Genomic DNA, 19,006 nt, shown 5'->3' on the forward strand with positions numbered 1-19,006 from the left:
GATGGGAGATGGGGGGAGGGAAGACTTGGTAATGTTGTCGGTAACTCATCCTGAGGTGTGAGTGCAGCTCAGGGTGTAAAGCATTGTGGGTGAAATAAAATCCGTGCAACTAAATGGGCAATCTTTCATCTTTGTTTTTCCATGCACTGCAGCCCGATTCTTAACCACTGCCTTCAAGACTGCTGGAAATTAACCATTCGTGGCCGTAATGCAGCATGGCCACTGAGGTGCATGGCTCCCACCTCTGCCTGCGTGGGAAGTCGATTTCGCTGTCCACCTCCCCTTCCTCCTCCTCGGACGAATCCGGTTGGGCCTGCCCACGACAGCCATGGAACACGACGTCGCATTAGCGTGACACCCACACACACACACAGGTACACACAGGCACGCGCGTCAACCGCCGGACAAAACCCAACAAAAAGAATCAGCCTCGGCAAAGCGACCGCCATTCCCACGCCGATGCCCGAGCGCTGCACCCCGAGCCCTCACCGCGTCGGCGCTCGTGCGCTGTTGCAGCCTCAGATGCTTCCCCGCTACACTTGCTGCGGTGACGTCATGAGGCGCGTCCGCCCTGCTACCGCGACCGGGCAGCATTGCCGCCGCTCCGGAAACTCGCGGCGGCTGGCTCGCCGAACCAACGCCGTGGCCCGCTGCGACGTCGCTCCCGCCGCCACCGCCGGCCTCCGCTCGCCGCGGGTCGCCGTCCGGCCGCGGGGCGCCGTCATCGTCGATCCTGGCCGCGCCGATCCTGGCCGCGCCGACGAGGTCGGGGTCGGCGCAAGGCCGCGGCGGCGCGGGGGCACCACGCGTGCCATCCTCCGCGAGATTGGCACCGTCGTCTCGACGGTGCCGGGCGGGCGTCCCGTTCGCCGCGCTGTCGGCGTCGGGCCGAGGCAGCGCCACCAGCCAGGAGAAGTCGCCGTGGCTGCCCCGGCTGTTGGTGCGGCGGTGGCGTGCGCGGCCCCGGTAGCGGCCCTTGCCAGGCGGCGTGGACAGCTGCGGCTTGTGGGGCACGGCGGACGCGACGGGGGGCGCGGGCGGCGCGCGAGACGGCACGGGGCTTGATTCCATGCTGCCGGGAATTCCCTCCGAGCGCAGCAAGTCGGGTCTGTCGACGCAGGAGGGCGGGAGTGCTACGCGTCACAGCCCGCGCGCATCTGTCGCGGCCCCCGTACGCGCGCACGCAGGTGATGGTGCGCTGCCTGGCTCGCCCACCTGCTGTCACGCCCCGCGTGACCCCACCTGCGTCCGTGCGACGAGGGTTTGTGGGTCGAGGGTTTTTTCTTGATGAGACGCTCAACGGCCGAGGGCCGGAGGGCCGGACGAGCCGGGAGCCGCTTGTAAACGCCGGGGTACTTCCTCTCCAGGTCCTGTTCACGCCTGCGTCACGCACATACATACTTTTACATCGCCCAGTTATAGAGACTTTTGGGAGTAAGTGGAGTTAAGTGAGCACTCATAAAGATTGGCTCAGGACATGAATGGGTGGTTTGGCCAGCAAGGCACTCTGTAAATATCAGCACGTGGACGCACACAAGTATTCACAAACAAACCAAGATCCCCCCTATAGCCTTAACAGACTTTTGGGGCAAGTACTGTTAGCGAGCACCTATGAAGTCCGGAACGGCACACGAGGGGATGGGTGGCCAGCACCACGCCCGGCCGCCTTTGTCTCCCCAATGGCGATGTTTACACACCGCACCAGGTACCTATTTGAGGCTGAGTCGACCTAGAGGAGGCCCAGGACCGATTCAGATTATCATCACTGGTGTTGGCCATGAGCGCGAAAAGATCTCGGGTCGTCAGGTTCGTTTCGCAACGCGCTAACCACTGCGCCACTGCTCTCCACCCACAACTGCTACAGGCACGCAGGTGTGCAGGTGTTCCAATATGCTCATGCCCACCTGAGTAGGTCCTTTTCCCAGGCCTCGAGCTGCACCATGACAGCGCTGAGCTCCAGGTAGAGGTTGTTGGCTCGCTCCAGCTTGCGCTCGTAGTGCTCGCGGATGTCCAGGGCGTGCCTGCATCAGCAGCATCAGCAGCAACAGCAGCGACAGCAAGGCGGTTGGATCACGTGGCGGGGTCAGGGGTGGCGGCGAGTGGGGAGACATCGATGAAGGGATGGAGAGAACGTGCAGGACAAACGAGAGGGTGGGTAAACAAGAAACCAAATTAGCAAATGTCTGCATGTATGGACGATGAACTTCTTTCACACCGTACGTAGCCAACCGTGCTAATCGGAATGCTCCAAATCTCGTGAGAACCTAAGCAGGGTTGAGCATGGGTCGTGCTTGGATTTGGGCGACCGCTGTGCATAGCAGGGGTTATAGGGTGCTGCCGTGGGCTACATCGTGAGCAGAGGGCACTGTGGAAACATCCATTGCTTTACTGCGCGATGCTCCCCACCTTCACCGATCCCCATTGACCAGCGTAGTGAAGTATGATCAAACAACTCCCCAGGGACTGCACTGTGTAGAGACGCACTCGTCCAGCAGTAGATTGACAAAAAGGACTGCACGTGTACGTGGATGAAAACGGGACGGAGGGAGTGGAGTGGGGGGGAAGATAGGGAAGAGGGAGGGGAGGGAGGGGAGCGGACCGGAGCTCGTGGCGCCGGCGTCGGATGAGCTCGTCGTCGAGACGCTGGATGCAGGTGCCCTCGCTCTTGATCTTCTCAAAGTGTGCGCGCACCTCCTCCCGCCACTCCGCCTGCGCCCGCGCACGCGTCAACGTCACTGCTGCGGCAACGTCACTGCTGCGTCAACGTCACTGCTGCGTCAACGTCACTGCTGCGGCAACGTCACTGCTGCGTCAACGTCACTGCTGCGGCAACGTCACTGCTGCGGCACGCAGCGCGGTGACACGGGCATGGCTGGGGGCGGGCGTGGTGCAGGGCGCCGTGCCGTAGAGCGGCGATTCCCAACCCTCGTGGGTACACAAACTGCAGTGTGGGTGCACGTGTAGGGTGCTCTCGCGAGTGTGGGGAGCGGAAGTGTGGCGGTCAGCGCACAGCGCTACGAACCCGGCAACCCAAGTTCGATTCCCGTTCTACGGCTGACAGCAGTGACCATTATCTTAACCGGTCCTGGGCCTCCCTAGGTCGACTCAGCCTCAAGTGAGTGACTGCTGCGGTGCGTAAACATCGCCGCCACTGGGGAGACAAAGGCGGCCGGGCGTGGTGCTGGCCACCTACCCTGTCATGTCCCGTGCCGGCCTTCATAGGTGCTCGCTAACAGCACTTGCCCCAACAGTATGTTAAGGCTACACGGGGGATCTTTGTCTTTGCATGCTGGCCGCTGTGGGCACGCGTGCCGCGCACTCCCTGCTGTGCCCGCACCTGCGACTGGAAGTACGTCTCGTGCGGCGTGGCGAGGACGTCCGCCGCTGCGATGTCCAGGTGTAACAGGATCTGCCGGAACGACGGCCGGTTCCGCGGTTTGCTGTTCCTGTCCGCGTAGGACGCACACAAACATAAATGTACACACGGAGGGGGCAGGGGGTGGGAGAAAGGACGATCGTGCGCGCATTTACAGGCGGGGATCAGGAGGGAGGGACCCCCCCCCCTCCCACAGAGCGAAGCTCAAAAACCTCACACTCGGCGGTCGCCGGGCGGTTCAGGAAGGTTCGGCAAGGTGGGTGGAATGACGAATTTCGGACGCGTGCAGGCGCCAAACGGGTTGCTGCATCCCAGGACAGCGACATATGACGGGCATGCTGGGGGAGGCTTTCATCCAGTCGTGGATAAATCATTGCTGATAGTAATTTCACGCATTTTTATTTTATTTTTATTGAACAAAACACGTCGCACAACTCCCAAGTCCAGGAGTCAACAGTCACGGAGAACCGCCCTTACGCAACGGAGCCGTATATATACCGGTAGTCCCCGACTTACGATATTTCGATCTTACGATGGCGATAGCGATACGACAAAATTGTTAAATATTTTACATTTCGCGCGGCAGGCAAACGCAGCAGCAACGTGCGAGGTACGATGCTGTACGTTGGGACGCTGCCGGGATGTACTGAACGCATCTCCCGCCTCGTGTGGTGATGCCTCTCACTCTCACCAGCTGTCTCGGTGTTCAATGCATGTTAAAAAAAATTATAGCAGATAGGAATGTTTGCTGAAAAAACTTTCTATGAAATTGCAGTTCATATAGGTAGGCTAAGAATTTACCTTGTTTTTTTTACTTTACATTTTACTGTGTAATACAGTATTGTAATTAATACATACATACAGTATATAGTTTATACAGTACGCGACTGTAAATTGCTCTGTTTTGCTAAATTATCACCGTTCTTTAAAACTCCTGGCTAGGCTAGGCGAGGCCATCTTCGACTTACGATGTTTTCGACTTACGACGATGGGATCGTCGTAACGCATCTCCATCGTAAGTCGGGGACTACCTGCACACTGTAGGGGGTGGGAATTACATTGCATGTTTAAAACCACCACCACCACCACCGCCTCTTACCAGCACTGCTGCAGCAGCAGAGAGAAGCCGTCGGGGCAGGAGGCGGGGACTGGCAGGTGGAGGCTGTTGCTGCCCACGCCCCAGATGATGGCTGACGAGTCCACGTCACGGTAGGGAACCTCCCCGGTGAGCAGCTCCCACAGCACCACGCCGAACGACCTGCACGGCGAGGACGCGGCGTTATAAAACGTTAAGCTGAAGTTAGAGCTGAGCGATGAATAAAAATATTTTAAAAACGCGCGTACGGTGGCAGTCGACATCCCCACGCTCAGCGGTGTCCATTCCACATTTCTGTGACAGAGATCATCACAACTGCTGTTGACATTCCTCAAAGTGGGACTCATATCGAACCTGTAAAAGTCGACGACTAAGCGCTGGGTTGGACCGTTTCCCAACGGGATTTGAATTTGAGACCTTCCGATTTGCTGAAACTAAAAAAAAATTAACCCGTAAAAACAAAGTTTTTCACTATAAATCCTTTATATGCGTGGCGGCTAGAATCCTCTCGTCCTCTGGCTTGAGATGGCTGCCACCTATGGGTCAGATGATTGCCTGCCACCATTAAGCAATTGGTAATTAAATATAAAAAAAATTGTCCTAAAATGTTGAAAATTTTAGGAAAAATTTTACACGAAAAATAAATTGTCACGCACAACGCGTCTGTGTGCAAAATGTCAGCTCGATTGGATCACGGGAAGTGGGTTAAAAAACGACCGAAAGATTTGCACGGTCGTAAGCGCGCTAGCAAGCAAGCAAGTGAACTTAATATAAAGGATTTAAAAATAAAAACGCGCGTACGGTGGCAGTCGACATCCCCACGCTCAGCGGTGTCCATTCCACATTTCTGTGACAGAGATCATCACAACTGCTGTTGACTTCCCTCAAAGTGGGACTCATATCGAACCTGTAAAAGTCGACAACTAAGCGCTGGGTTGGACCGTTTCCCAACGGGATTTGAATTTGCGACCTTCCGATTTGCTGAAACTAAAAATAAACTTATTTTTATTGTATTTTTTGTTATTTTCTTTGAACCTATCTATTTGACTTTACCGAAAGACCCAAAGAATATTAATTCCTGCGGTCACGAAAGCTTTAAGTCAAGATAAAATTGTTTTTTTTTACCAGGTAAGGCCCACTGAGCTATGTAGCTCTTTTTCAGAAGCGACCTGCTCACAAATGATACCTCGACGAAGTGGCTTATCGTCATGTGGAAATTTATAGCAGCCAAATACTCTAAACGCGTGTTGATTCTAAATGTGGAGGGTAAACCAGAGGACCCAGAGAAAAATCCACACGACCAAAGGGAGAGAGACACTTAAACTTCAAATACACAGCAGGCGCCAGGGTCGGGATCGAACCCACGACCTCCTGTATACCCAGGCGAGGTAGTGAACATCTCATAGCCACTGTGATGATGAAGAGAGAGAGACACGCAGACTCCAAATATACAGCAGGCGTCAGGGTTGGTGATCGAACCCACGATCTCCTGTATACCAGGCGAGGTAGTTAACATCTCCTAGCCACTGTGATGATGAAGAGAGAGAGACACGCAGACTCCAAATATACAGCAGGCGTCAGGGTCGGGATCGAACCCACGACCTCCTGTATACCAGGCGAGGTAGTTAACATCTCACCACGGGGAGAGAGAGAGACACGCAAACTCCAAATACACAGCAGGCGTCCGGGTCGGGATCGAATCCACGACCTCCTGTATACCAGGCGAGGTAGTTAACACCTCACCACGGGGAGAGAGAGAGACACGCAAACTCCAAATACACAGCAGGCGTCCGGGTCGGGATCGAATCCACGACCTCCTGTATACCAGGCGAGGTAGTTAACACCTCACCACCGGGGCACCCCTTGCGGGACTACGTGCACTCTGACCACGGGGGGGACCCACCAGATGTCCACCTTCTCGGAGACGGGCTCGTTGCGGATCACCTCCGGCGCCATCCACGCCACCGTGCCGGCAAACGACATCTTGGTGCTTTTATCGCTCATCTCCTTGGACGTCCCGAAGTCGGAGATCTTCACCTTGTCGTCTTGGGTCACCAGCACGCTGGCGCGCAAGGGGAGGGCAAGCGGCACGACGTGCGAGGTCGATGTAGCAACGCGGCAGCAATGCCAAAGAGAGGGCATAGATTCCCCCGCGTAGACCTTTTTAACGGACTGTCGGGGCAAGTGCTGTTTGCGAGCACCTATTAAGACCGGAGTGGTACCAGGACCACGCCCGGCCGCCTTTGCGATACCTGTGCTGATGTTTTTATACACTGCACCAGGTCCTTATTTAAGGCTGAGTCGACCTAGGGGAAGCCCGAGACCAGTTTGGATGTCGCCATGGCTGGAAATGGAACTCAGATGCGAGGTTTGCAGCGTAATGCGCAAACCACTGCACCACCGCTCCCTGAGTGCATACACACAGACACGCAAACGAACGCACACACTATGCATATTTTATCAATCAATTCATTGATTCAGATATATTCTGACACTCATGATGCACATACTCCAAATGTTCATGCACACCTATGCATGCACATATCTACAAAACCTCCCATAACGACTTTTGGGGCAAGTGCTGTTTGCCACGCCGCATCTAGATCATTCTTCCAACTTGAGCTCCCGACTCCAGATTCAGACACCAAAAGTCACTTGAACCAGTGGCCAGTGGCCGCGTGGCTGATGAGATGAGTTTAAAGTATTAATTTGTTTTATGTGAAGGGACATATGGACGTATCGGTGGTACACCGGTGCAGCATAACACACCGGTCCTCATACAAGTCTAAAATCAATTGACCCTGTCGTCAAGGTTTATTCTGTGTACTGGGACTTGCTACAAAAGCTCAATATTGACCGATGATTTGGGTCCGTGGAATCGAGGAACCGTCCTACCAAGTCTAGGGCACGAGAAGTAAAATCTGCCTTTGGAACAGCCAATCGTCACCAGGCTGGGGGCTGCGATACGGCAACACACTTGTGCAAAGCTTCATGTTCAACTGCTCGTATAAACGTTCGTCTTCCGACCGCTTCGAGAAACGATATTGACGCATCCTGCAAGATCTTCTGACCAGGGTTGCGAATCGCAGACAACATTTTTTTATCCGAATTATGTATTTATTTAGATCTTAAGTTTTCGTGACTGCAATGTTCCATACTCTTTATTTCTTTCGGTAAAGTCACGTAGGTATAAAATAAAATAAAAATAATCTAAAATAAATTGTGTTGCTTCCGAAACGTCGTGATTTAATTTATTTTTGATTATCTAAATGTTATTTTATACCTACGTGACTTTACCGAAAGACCTAAAGAGTACGTGTTTATTTATTTGTTACACTGCGTACCACCGGCATACCGCCAATACGTGGCAGGGAGACGCGTCGTCTCCCACTCAGCTGTTACGATCCTCACTTGGGCGACTTGAGGTCGCGGTGGACGATCTTGTGGGTGTGCAGGTAGTGCATGCCGCTCGCGATCCCGCATGTCCAGTCGACGAGGAGGCGCGGGGACACGAGGCGGCCCACGCGCAGCACCTCAAACAGCTGGCCCTGCGCGCAGTACTCCATGATGATGCAGAAGCACGGCGCTTGAGTGCACACGCCCCTGTGGGAGAAGGGAGGGGGAGCGGAGGGCAACATGGCGGAATTGCGAGAGAGGTTAGAGGTCACCGGGCTGAAGAGTGTGAGCTCTGAGGGTGAGAGTTCAAAGTGCAAGGAGATGAACGGCAAAAAGGTCGGAGGACATGCGGTGTAAAGGTCAACAGATATCGGATTAAAGGGTGAGAGTTCAGAGAGCATGGGGTTGAAGATTTCGAGTTCAGAGGGTACGGGGCACAAAGTTGATGGGTCAGAGGGTACGGGAGAGGGGGGAGGGTCACGGGCAGCCCCGGCGTACTTGAAGGCGATGATGTTGGGGTGCTTCAGCTTGCGCAGCGGCTTGATGTCCGTCTCCCGCTGCTCGCGCACCTTCTTGATGGCGACCTCCTCGCCGCGGAACTTGCCCAGGAAGACGGCGCCCTGGGCGCCGCTGCCCAGCCACTGCAGCTCTGCAATCTCCTCGAATGCCACCTCCCACTTGTCTGCGCGCGCCGGCACGGGGGGGGGACGGTCAAAATAACAGGGAGGAAAAAGGGGCGGAGGAGTGATGGCGGTGAGAGAGACCGGCCGAGGCAAACAGGGCGAAGGTAACGGGCTGGTGGGGGAACGAGGGGATGGGGGGGATCCCTCCGCTCACCCTGGAGAATGGAAATCGTGGCGTCACTGCTGGGGGTCACAGTCGGGGGTTAAACCGCTCGCCCATTTAACAGCCAAGCACCCAAACAGCCCCAACCAATGAGAGGCGGGGTTAAATAGTCGGAGTTTACCAGTTGAGGTTAGTTTGGCAATAGGTTGTATAAGTTTAGCTTTATAGCGTAGGGTTAGAGATTAATGGTTGAGGTTACACATTTTAGATCGCAATCAGTTCGGGGGGTTTGTAAGGGATGGCCTATCACCTTGCTGCTGGAGCTTGTACTCGGTGGAGTAGGCCTTGCCCAGGATGCTCCACACAGGCCGCAGACATCCGAGCAGCCCCTCCAGGAAGCTGCCGCCCGTCGACTTGCTGCGCTGCATCTTCCTCCGCATGCCCTCGAGGCTGCTCTCGCCGCCGTCCCCGCGCCCGCCGTTCGGCTGCCCCTCTCCGTACTCCTTCTTGCCTTCATCCTCCGCCTCATCCTCCTCCTCCGCCTCCTCCTCCTGCCCTTCGTCATCGTCGTAAACATCTTCGTCCCTAAGGTCGCTCCGGGGCGGCCGCACCAAGTCGCCCCCTCCGGGAACGGAGGTAGCGACTCTCCGCGACGAAGAAGAGGAGGATGCTGACGATGACGAATTGGAAGAGGGCAGCTCCACCGTGGTCGCGTCGCGGAGGCCGGCGCTGCCGCCCTCCCCCACGCTGCCGCCGCCACCGCCCCCTCTGCCGCCAACCTCCGGGCGCCGACAATCCGCGGGGGGGCGGCCCCGCGCGCCGCCCTCTCCCGCGTCCTCGCCGCCCCCGTCAAGGATGGTGAGCGTGACGAGGCTGTCCCCGCCGGCGCCGGCATCGCTGTCGCCCAATGCCACCTCCTGGCGCCGGCACAAGAGCCCGGTGCTCATCGCCCGGCCTGTGGACGCCAGCTCCTCCGGAGATGACGAAAGCAATGCCAATCGGTCTCCATCCACCTGCCGCTGCTGCTGCTGCTGCTGCCGCTGCCGCCGCTGCTTCGTCGAGTCGGGCTCCTTCCCGCAGATTTCCGTGAAGCCGCGGTCGTCGCCAGGCTTGCTCGGGGAGACGCCGCGGCGGGGACCCCGGGAACCGTCGGGGGGCCCCAGCGTGCAGGCAACGATGTCGGTCGGAGGGGGGGCGGCCGCCGGGCGCTGGGGGGCCGGCTCGCCCCCCAGCATCACAGGGGGGCCGCCGCGGCCGTTCTGCGTGTGCATGGCGACGTGCGGAGAGCGAAGGAGAGCGGAGAGCGGAGGAGAGCGTGGAACTTTGGCCTGCCTTTAATGGGGGACAGAGGAGGAGGACGTGGGAGGAAAAAAGACAGAGGGGGAGTGGGGGGGGGCAGGCAGGGAGAGAGAGATAAGGCATGCAGAGAATCGTTGTGTATGTGTAGGGGTGTGTAATTGTGAGACAAAGTGAAAAAGGAGACAGGGAGGAGACAATTCCGATTAGTATTACCATTTGGATGGTCATAAACCTCATAATTTCACTTCATTATCATCTTATGTACAATTGTATACCATTGGAACCTCACTTGCCAGTAAAAGATATGATAATTGTTTTTTTACCCTTCTATCTGGCAACAAAACTGACACCTTTTTTTACAAGGAGTCATGTTTGCATAGACCACAATACCTGCAGCCATAATGCAAACAAAAAACACAACTCTGATAATAAAGGACAGTGCATATATTATGAGAGTTATGTTTTTTGTTTGCATTATGGCTGCAGGTATTGTGGTCTATACAAACATGACTCCTTGTAAAAAAAAAAAGGTGTCAGTTTTGTTGCCAGATAGAAGGGTAAAAAATACAATTATCATACAATTGCATAATTGCTGTAAAGCGCCTCGGAAAAGGAACCTTATAAATCATTAGAGGCAGTCCATCGCTGTGCTCGTTATCTGTCAGTAGTCAACGTCAAGGAGAAGCCCCTGCGTTCACTTGCTCGCCACGAGAAGGCGGTAGGGCCAAGTGTGGACTGGCGCCATCGGTCCATTCCGTGCTGGATGGAGTGTTGCCCGCTCGTCCGCGTGATCTGTGTTTTTCCCCGAACGTATCAAAACTCATTGGTCGGCTGAAGGCATCTCGATACGTGGAGAGTTCGGGCGATTGTCGGAAGCGGCGGCTCACCGCCTGACTGCCCTTCAGTTTGCCTGTGGTTCATCGGCGATTGTTTGATGCGAATTTCATGGACGCCGACGCAATATAAAGGGAAACTTTACATTACGTATAAATCACGACGTTTCGAACGCAGACACAAGCGGTCGTCCTCAGGTGGATAAAAAATCATCCAGCAGTGGAACTGCTGAACCAGCGAGAGAGATGTTACAACAATAGGTTATGTATGTTGGCGAAGGGCAAGCAGGCGGGGGTTTGAGCTGGAAAGGAATTCCATCTCCGGACACAATCACGTCAGTTGTGTTGTTAATGAGGTCGATTAGGCAGAGACAGAGATTAGGGAGAGAGATTAGCATGAAATGAGCTTCCGTCGCCGCATAAGAGTATCGTCCGCGCATATATTATGTTTTGTTTTATTTTATTTTTCTACCTACGTGACTTTACCGAAAGAACCAAAGAGTATGGATTGCTGCAGTCACGAAAGAAAGCTTCAAATCAAGATTACGTAAAATGTTTGAGGATGTACACACACGAGGTGTGTTTTTGTAAATCAAGTGGCCGTGGCCCACACAATCCACCGGCGGTTACATCACCGCTCGCCGCCGACAATAACCAGGGGGCAGCACCCTGACACCCAACACTCGCCCGTGTTCAGTTCCCATGCATCATTTACACAAGCTCCTGCTGGGGAGCGGTGGTGCAGTGGTTAGCACACATATCCTGCGAATCCCGCAGCCTTCCTGAGTGACGGCTAGAACCAGTCTTGGGCCACACCTGGGGCAGTCTAGCTTGGCTCCGGCCACACCAAACCTCTCGTGCGCTTGTGTTGACCTCGGTGGGAGCTTGCTAACAGCACCTCCGATTAGCACCAAGGTAGCCATCCAGCCCATTTATTAGTCCAGTGTTGGAGGAAAGCCTCACTCTGGATGTTTGACCATAATTTATAATGCAGCAGCACCCTGCTGAAAAAAAGCCTTGAGACTCAGCGAGGGTGTCCTGGATAACTGAAGGGCTTTTTAAATCCTTTATATTAAGTTCACTTGCTTGCTTGCTTGCGCGCTTACGACCGTGCAAATCTTTCGGTCGTTTTTTAACCCACTTCCCGTGATCCAATCGAGCTGACATTTTGCACACAGACTCGTTGTGCGTGCCAATTTATTTTCGTGAAAAAATTTTTCCTAAATTTTCCACTTTTTAGGAAATTATTTTTTCATATTTAATTTAAAATACCAATGTGATAAAAATGAAACTCTTACTCAAGAAAAACAGAAGTGAATAATAAAATAAAACCGATGCCACGCATATAAAGGATTTATAGTGAAAAACTTTGTTTTTACGGGTTAATTTTTTCTAAATTATTTTTACAGTTCGTCGCTAGGGCTTATTGGGGCGAGGAGGGGGAGAGCCATTGTGGCGTGGATCTCGGTACAGCTGCGTCCCTCTGCATGTCCTCAGCCCCGGCATCCGTGCAGTCCCACTGGGTGCGGAGTTTGATGACCCCGACAGATGGAGGCCCAGCGAGCGAGTGGCCGCGGGCGCCGGGTGGCGATGCCGTCGAGTCTCGTTTCCGTTATCAGACCGGTGGGTACAAGGGAGAGTAGATAGGGTGCGATGCTGTTACTGATATGGGGAAACGCCATCTCGCCCAGAGGGGAGATGTTTTGGTTATAAAAGTATTATCTGCGGAGAAACGCCTCTTTTCAGCGATGACGTAGGAGGGGCATTCTTGCCAGATATTTATTTTGAAGCTGCCACTTATCTCTTAACCACACGGATAATCGCCGACAACGGGATGGATTTACACCGCTTCTGTGTGACGCCTCTTAATGTCCACGAATAAATGTGAATAATTTGAGGATAATTTTAGCAGAAAATATAACCAATTCTAGGGCACAGTATATATTAGGAAAAAAACCTTTATTTTAGGTAAGTTTAGTTATCGCATTGTCGTTAATATCTTGTCTCTATCTCAGGTCCTTTCTGCTGTCTCACAGTAGCGATTGTTTCCTCCAAGAAGCGGTGCAGCAGTGTCAGATGGTTCCCGTGTCACTGACCCCCTGTTCAATAAAAGTGTGGCATGACCCTGACCGGGGTTTGAACATATGGTTTTATGATCAGAGGCCCCGTTGCTCAGTTGTGCCATCGCAGCCATTACAGCGGAAACGTGAGCTGTGTGCCACCTGGCTGAGAACAGTGAGGATTCCAAAACACACGCTCACAACCCACACGCGTGAACACACAGTATGAACCACACACACACAAACCATAATCAACATCACGCAAAACAATCATAAGACATCCACAACGCAAACCAGAACACACAATACAAAATACACAACGCAAACATAATACAAAAGCACACAGCATAAACGATAGCACAAACACACAACGCACACAAACCAAACCAGAAAAACACAACATAAAAAAACACGAACACAGCACGTACATGCTCTTACGTATAAGGAAGGTGAATGTTGTAGACTGGTTGATGGGTGGTGGCAGAGACGGTGGTGGTTGAGAGGCGGTGGTGGCGGTGGTCGTGGCGATGTTGGTGGTGGTTGTGGTGGTCATGTGGGTTAGTTTGCTCAATACATTTTACAGACCCAACCCGTGCCTTATCCCACTGCCATTGTCGATTTTATGAGCCCCTTGATGAACCACAAAACCCCAGCCAAACGACGCAGATCACAAACCAGCGTGCGTCACCACCGTCGATTCCACCCCACAAATCTGTTGAGATACTTTTCACCAGATTAAGCAGTGGCTAGCGCACTTCGCTCTGAACCCACGGGCATGAGTTTTATTCTCTGCCAAGGATAACATAATTGGGGAACGATATGTCCAACTGGTCCTGGGCCCCCCTATCACCATTCAGTTTCGAGCAGTGTGGTGAAGTATGGTCAAACAACCTCCATGGCACGGAGCTGGTTTTGTAGGGGCTGACGAAGAGCCGCACAATGTGTAGTCTAATCTAGATTTGAAGCTTTCGTGACTGCAGGAATCCATGCTCTTTGGTTCTTTCGGTAAAGTCACGTGGGTATATATATTATTACATATTATGTGTAGTCTATCAAGCTGTATTACGGCAAGGGCTTGTATCTACACAGGACGAGCCCCGTTACTGCCACACAGTTTTATCGCCACAGGATGCGTGCGATTGCCCGAATTAAACCACGGCCGGCATTTGAACATTTTCTCGTCCGACGGGGAGTTGGGTGCTCTGACCTCTGCACTGGACACTCGCTGAAAAACAATTCAGCGAGATTTCAACTGGGCGCCGGTCCGTTGCGTACCGAGAACAATGCCATGACTGCCGTCTTCGTACCGAAGTGTGTCAGGAAATCGATTTAATGTGAAACAAAATAAGGCACGCAGGCACCAAAGCCACGTCATCAAAGCCCTAATGGGGGAGGAGGATTAGGAGGAGGAGGAGTGCGAGCAAGAGGCATGTTCCACTTATAACGAGCCTTGAAATGAGCAACTGAGACAGCAAACCTCAGGGATTGTGATTAATTTTACCGGTGCAGCCATGAATGTCGTCAGCATTGCACAGAGCAAATAAACTATGTCTCTGCTGTGGAATAAAATGGGGAGAATGGCTCATCCACTCCCTGAAAACGTGGCTCTCACACTGCTGACGAGCTCTGAAGCCAATTATAGGGAGATGAGATGTGTGCAGTTATGGGTGTACGTGTGTGTGGGGAGCGGTTAGCACGCTGCGCCACGAACCAGGCAACCCGAGTTCCATTCCCGCTCACGGCCAACACCAGTGACGATTCTCTAAATCGGTCCCGGACCTCCTCTAGGTCGACTCAGCCTCAAATGAGTACCTCGTGCAGTGTGTAAACATCGCCACTGGGGATACAAAGACGTCTGGGTGTGGTGCTGGCCACCCTTATGTGCCGTCCCGGCCTTTATAGGTGCTCGCTAACAGCACTTGCCCCAACAGTCTGCTAAGGCTATCTTTGTCTTTGTGTGTGTATGCATGTGCGTAGCTGCATGTCTTTTTATGAACACGTCTTCGAATGTATTTGGCTGTGTATGTCGAACAATATGGAAGTGTGTATAACTGCGCGTGTACGTCTATAATTGTGCGGATGTGTGATTTATGTCTGAGCGCATGCATGCGCGTGCGGGGGCGCGCGCATGTGTATACGTGCGTGCACTACCAACCAAAACACCCCATCACAATGCCCGTCACATTATTGGCATACGAAAGTGGCCCGAGCCTACGCTGGGTCCACTCAGCCTAAAATGATTTGTAAGTGCATTTTTACAGTCAACGTCAGCACATCGGCACCGGGTCCACAAAGGCGCACGCACGCACGCACGCTCGGGGCTGAGCCAGGGATCTCTGTGGCTGCATTTAATGTTCTCTGTGCACACGCTACAACATCGTTCCATGCAGCCCCATGGCCACAAGGGAATGGCAATCGCATTTACAGGAATATCGAGGACACAGCTGCGACCACATACGTCATTCTCCCCCCTCACCATCCCCTCCGCCCGCCGCCCTCCCAGCTCAGTCTCAGCCTCTCCTTCCCCTGCCATCGAAAAACAGTGCCACCCAACAATGGTTTTAGATGGTGAGCGGTTTGGGATGGTGAGCGGTTAGGGATAGTGTGTGGTCTGGGATGGTGAGTGGTCTGGGATGGTGAGTGGTTTGGGATGGTTGGCGGTTTGGGATGGCGAGTGGTTAGGGATGGTGTGTGGTCTGGGATGGTGAGTGGTTTGGGATGGTGAGTGGTTTGGGATGGTGAGTGGTTTGGGATGGTGAGCGGTTTGGGATGGTGAGTGGGTTTGGCTGGAACCTCTCCTGCAATGGTCCTGTTCAGCTGCTCAGCGTCAGGACCATGGACAGTGCCTTCAAGGGCGCATGTGGCACAACAGTTGATAAATGCGCAATCGTGGTGGTGACATTTTCCGCTGGAGCTGCGAATGAGAAACAGCTCTTCTTTTGTAGCCACACACCTCAGCTGTGTGTCGGTTGCTGTCCTACACGAGTTGAAAGCTTTGTGAATAAAAAAAGGTCAAAACTTGCCGTTTTGTGGTCCATCATAGCACTTCATTGGATATTGTATACTCTGGCTGTACATGGTTATTTCCATGGTAATAGAATTATGGAATGGGACAGCCTTCCAGGAACGCAATGATGGAGTGGTTAGCACATTGGGCTCTGAAGCCAGCAATACGAGCTTGATTCCTTGCCACGGTTAGCGTCAGTGGCGAGTGATGTCTGGACAGCTGCTGGCCTTCCACCCTTCACCAACCCTGCAGTTGACAACAAAGGTCTGTATATTTTTGTTTGGTATGAAGATTATAAACGAACTTACACAGCTCTAATGAGTCCGCATTGTAATTCAGTTGCCATGCTGATGAACGAGCATACGGCAGTTGTACATCTCTCTTGAAGATCCTGAGTCAGTGATGAAAATTCCACATTGTTACGTTGCAAGCCGGTCTCCCCGGAAAGACAACCACTGTTTTGACTTCCCACAAAGTGTTAGCTATTTTATCAACCCCGGAGGTATGATGGAACCCTAAGTCGATGCAAACAGTGGAAGCCAGGCACGACCACAAGTGTTGATTCATCATCTAAACTGTTTCTTACGCTCGGAATGCATCCAACAAATTGTCTGTGTGTGTTTGAATAAATCAAAATGATTAATTATTTATACAACTTATATTATATGCTAGTGTTGTATTTCTGCTCATAGAGCAACCGAGGAGGCATGGCATTCAATAGACAATATTAAAGTGATAATACACATGGAGCAAAGAAGAATCGACTCTTCACTACAATGAAACAAAGATTTGATGACGCTACTGCTGTGTTGGCGATGGTGAACAGCACAGATAGCAATGAACACATTCGTCAATAACACCTGTGCTGTGAAGGGACATCGCCAATGCGTTATTGACAAATGTGCTGTGATTTATTGATACAAATAGTCAAGAGAGAATCATCACAAAATAATATTAAAAAAACACGATTTATACTGCGTGTATATTTGGCGAATGGGACGCATAGTTCGATGGAGAATTCAGAGGCGAAAAGCCGGAGCTTAAAATTCGCACATATGCGAGCTTGAACAAACCAGGGCCTGAACAGGTGAGGGCCTCAATAGATGAGGGCCTCAACAGACGGGGGCCTCAACAGGTGAAGGCCTGAAACAGGTGGAGGCCTCAACAGATGAGGGCCTGAACAAGTGAGAAGCTTGAGCTGCTGCGTGAAGGTGGATGGCGCTTGGATGCTGCTGCGTGTGTGCAGTGGGAGGGATTTCCAGATGGCTGCCAGTGCAGCTACGGAGGAGTAACGCGGCTTAACCAGGATGGTCCTGGTTCCGGGTACGATGAGGCAGATTATTGGACGTGCTACGTAGGACGACGTGGCGGTTTGCTACGGTCAGTGCAGTGAGAAGGGTGGATAGGTATGGGGGAGACTTTGAGAGACAGCTAGATGGCACAAGATAGTGGTTTAATACTATATATTCTTAGGTTTTTCGGTAAAGTCACGTAGGTAAAAAAAAATCAAAATTAATAAAAGTAAAATAAACAAAAATAAAAAAAAATCACGACGTTTCGGAGGCAACACAAGCTTCCGTCTTCAGGTGGAACCGTCACAGCCCAACAGCTGTATCAAGAAAAACATTTTTTTTTTATTAATTTTTATTTTTTTACCTACGTGACTTTACCGAAAAACCTAAGAATATGAATCCTTGCAGTCACAAAAGCTTCAAATCTAGAATTTATACTATATCCTTGATTTAATATGGGAACCAGCGCAAGTAATTTTTTTAGCCAAGCCTTGGAAGCCACATGGCCGCGTCCATGCAGAAGACGGCAGAAGTTGCTTTGAAGCCGCTGTAGTTTGCTGAGGTTTTTTCTCTCTCCTGAAGTCCCAGTAAGGATTGGCTCTGCAGTAAGCAAGGCAGTTAGCCACACAGCGCACTGCGTTAACACCTGCAACTGTGATACACGCTGGGTCGATTATTCGGAGTAGGCTGCAGCAGGAGTGGGCTGGCAGATTGTACGGTGGTTTGCGGGCTTGGAGGGCAACCTCCCATCTGCTGCCTGCCGTCAGCTGTGCCCGTGTTTCGTTGGTTAACACGCGACTGGCAAGCAATTGGCTCTCGCGAAATCCATTACTGTGCTTCCATTACAGTACTGTGCTTCCTGGCTAAATACGTCCCTCTAGAGCAGCGTTCTTAATTCCAAGGCCCACGGCCCAATGGCGGCCCCTGACGTGTAGCCAGAGGTCGCAACCGGGTACCCGATACCCGTACCCTACCCGATACCCGGCTACTCGTACCCGGCCGGGTACGGGTACCTGTTTGCGACCCTGGTGCGGCCGGGTACGGGTACGGGTAGGCCGTGAGTCACTGGTGAGTAACCGTTTGTCACTCATTTCCCAACGTCTTGTCTCTTCTCACAATTCAAGTTTCTAGAATCAACCCACCTGCGCCTGCAACATGGCTTCATCCCAGAGGTCGCAATCGGATACCCGATACCCGTACCCTACCCGTACCCAGCCGGGTACGGGTAGGGTACGGGTACGGCCGGGTACGGGTACGAGTAAGGAATCAAAACCCGTTTGCGACCTCTGCGTGCAGCCCCTGATAATACACAACATTTGAAAACATATATGGGGGCTCTCACCACTGATGCCTTATCGGTGAAAGTGCCCCCTCCCGACCCTTCCTTAAAATTAGTGAAGAACGCTGCTCTAGATCTGGGATACCAGGTAGATACCATGTGCATACAAGTTATATGCCAGATACATACAATATAGATTCTATTTATCCATGAGGTTTTTTTGGGTCAGATCACGTAAAAAGAAATGTGTCGTTAAACCCGCCACCACCCGACACAGCCAATTAGTAAGGATTGTCACGTCAACAAAACATGCCAATTAGTTGCTAGCACAGCACACCGGTGTGTGTTCGAGAGTAAACCCACAACATTTACAATTCGCGATCTAACCCAAAAACATTTATTATGGATAATATTGGTTGCGAAAGCATCCTCGTACTCGGTGTTAAGCTGGATTACATTTGTTTACGAACAGGCATGAGCCCACCGGCAGTGACCGTCACAGTTTGGGGAGGTCTTCATCCAGCAGGGGCTGGGCAGAGGCTACCATCGTTATGATTAAGAGCTAATTGAAACCTGGGGGAG

The 19,006-nt window shown here is 52.4% G+C and overlaps 1 protein-coding gene across 2 annotated transcripts in view; it reads right to left on the bottom strand.

Moving 5' to 3' along the window:
- The window catches only part of LOC144954256 (mitogen-activated protein kinase kinase kinase 13-like), a 43,481-nt gene that overhangs the window by 9,123 nt on the left and 15,352 nt on the right, over positions 1–19,006 (bottom strand). Inside the window, exons 2-12 of one of the 2 annotated variants that reach the window (XM_078884872.1) lie at positions 8,965–9,986; positions 8,367–8,550; positions 7,884–8,075; positions 6,376–6,534; positions 4,476–4,634; positions 3,338–3,446; positions 2,600–2,709; positions 1,905–2,021; positions 1,243–1,380; positions 490–1,108; positions 243–313 (exon numbers count right to left, since the gene is read on the bottom strand). In XM_078884872.1, coding sequence (XP_078740998.1) covers positions 243–313; positions 490–1,108; positions 1,243–1,380; positions 1,905–2,021; positions 2,600–2,709; positions 3,338–3,446; positions 4,476–4,634; positions 6,376–6,534; positions 7,884–8,075; positions 8,367–8,550; positions 8,965–9,925 — 2,819 coding nt within the window. In that variant the 5' untranslated portion in view covers positions 9,926–9,986. Of the gene's footprint in view, positions 1–242; positions 314–489; positions 1,109–1,215; positions 1,381–1,904; positions 2,022–2,599; positions 2,710–3,337; positions 3,447–4,475; positions 4,635–6,375; positions 6,535–7,883; positions 8,076–8,366; positions 8,551–8,964; positions 9,987–19,006 lie in introns of both variants that reach the window. The other variant, XM_078884818.1, reaches the window with a different exon arrangement.

Source organism: Lampetra fluviatilis, chromosome 1 (assembly GCF_964198595.1).
Source record: "Lampetra fluviatilis chromosome 1, kcLamFluv1.1, whole genome shotgun sequence".
NCBI classification, from domain to species: Eukaryota; Metazoa; Chordata; class Hyperoartia; order Petromyzontiformes; family Petromyzontidae; genus Lampetra; species Lampetra fluviatilis.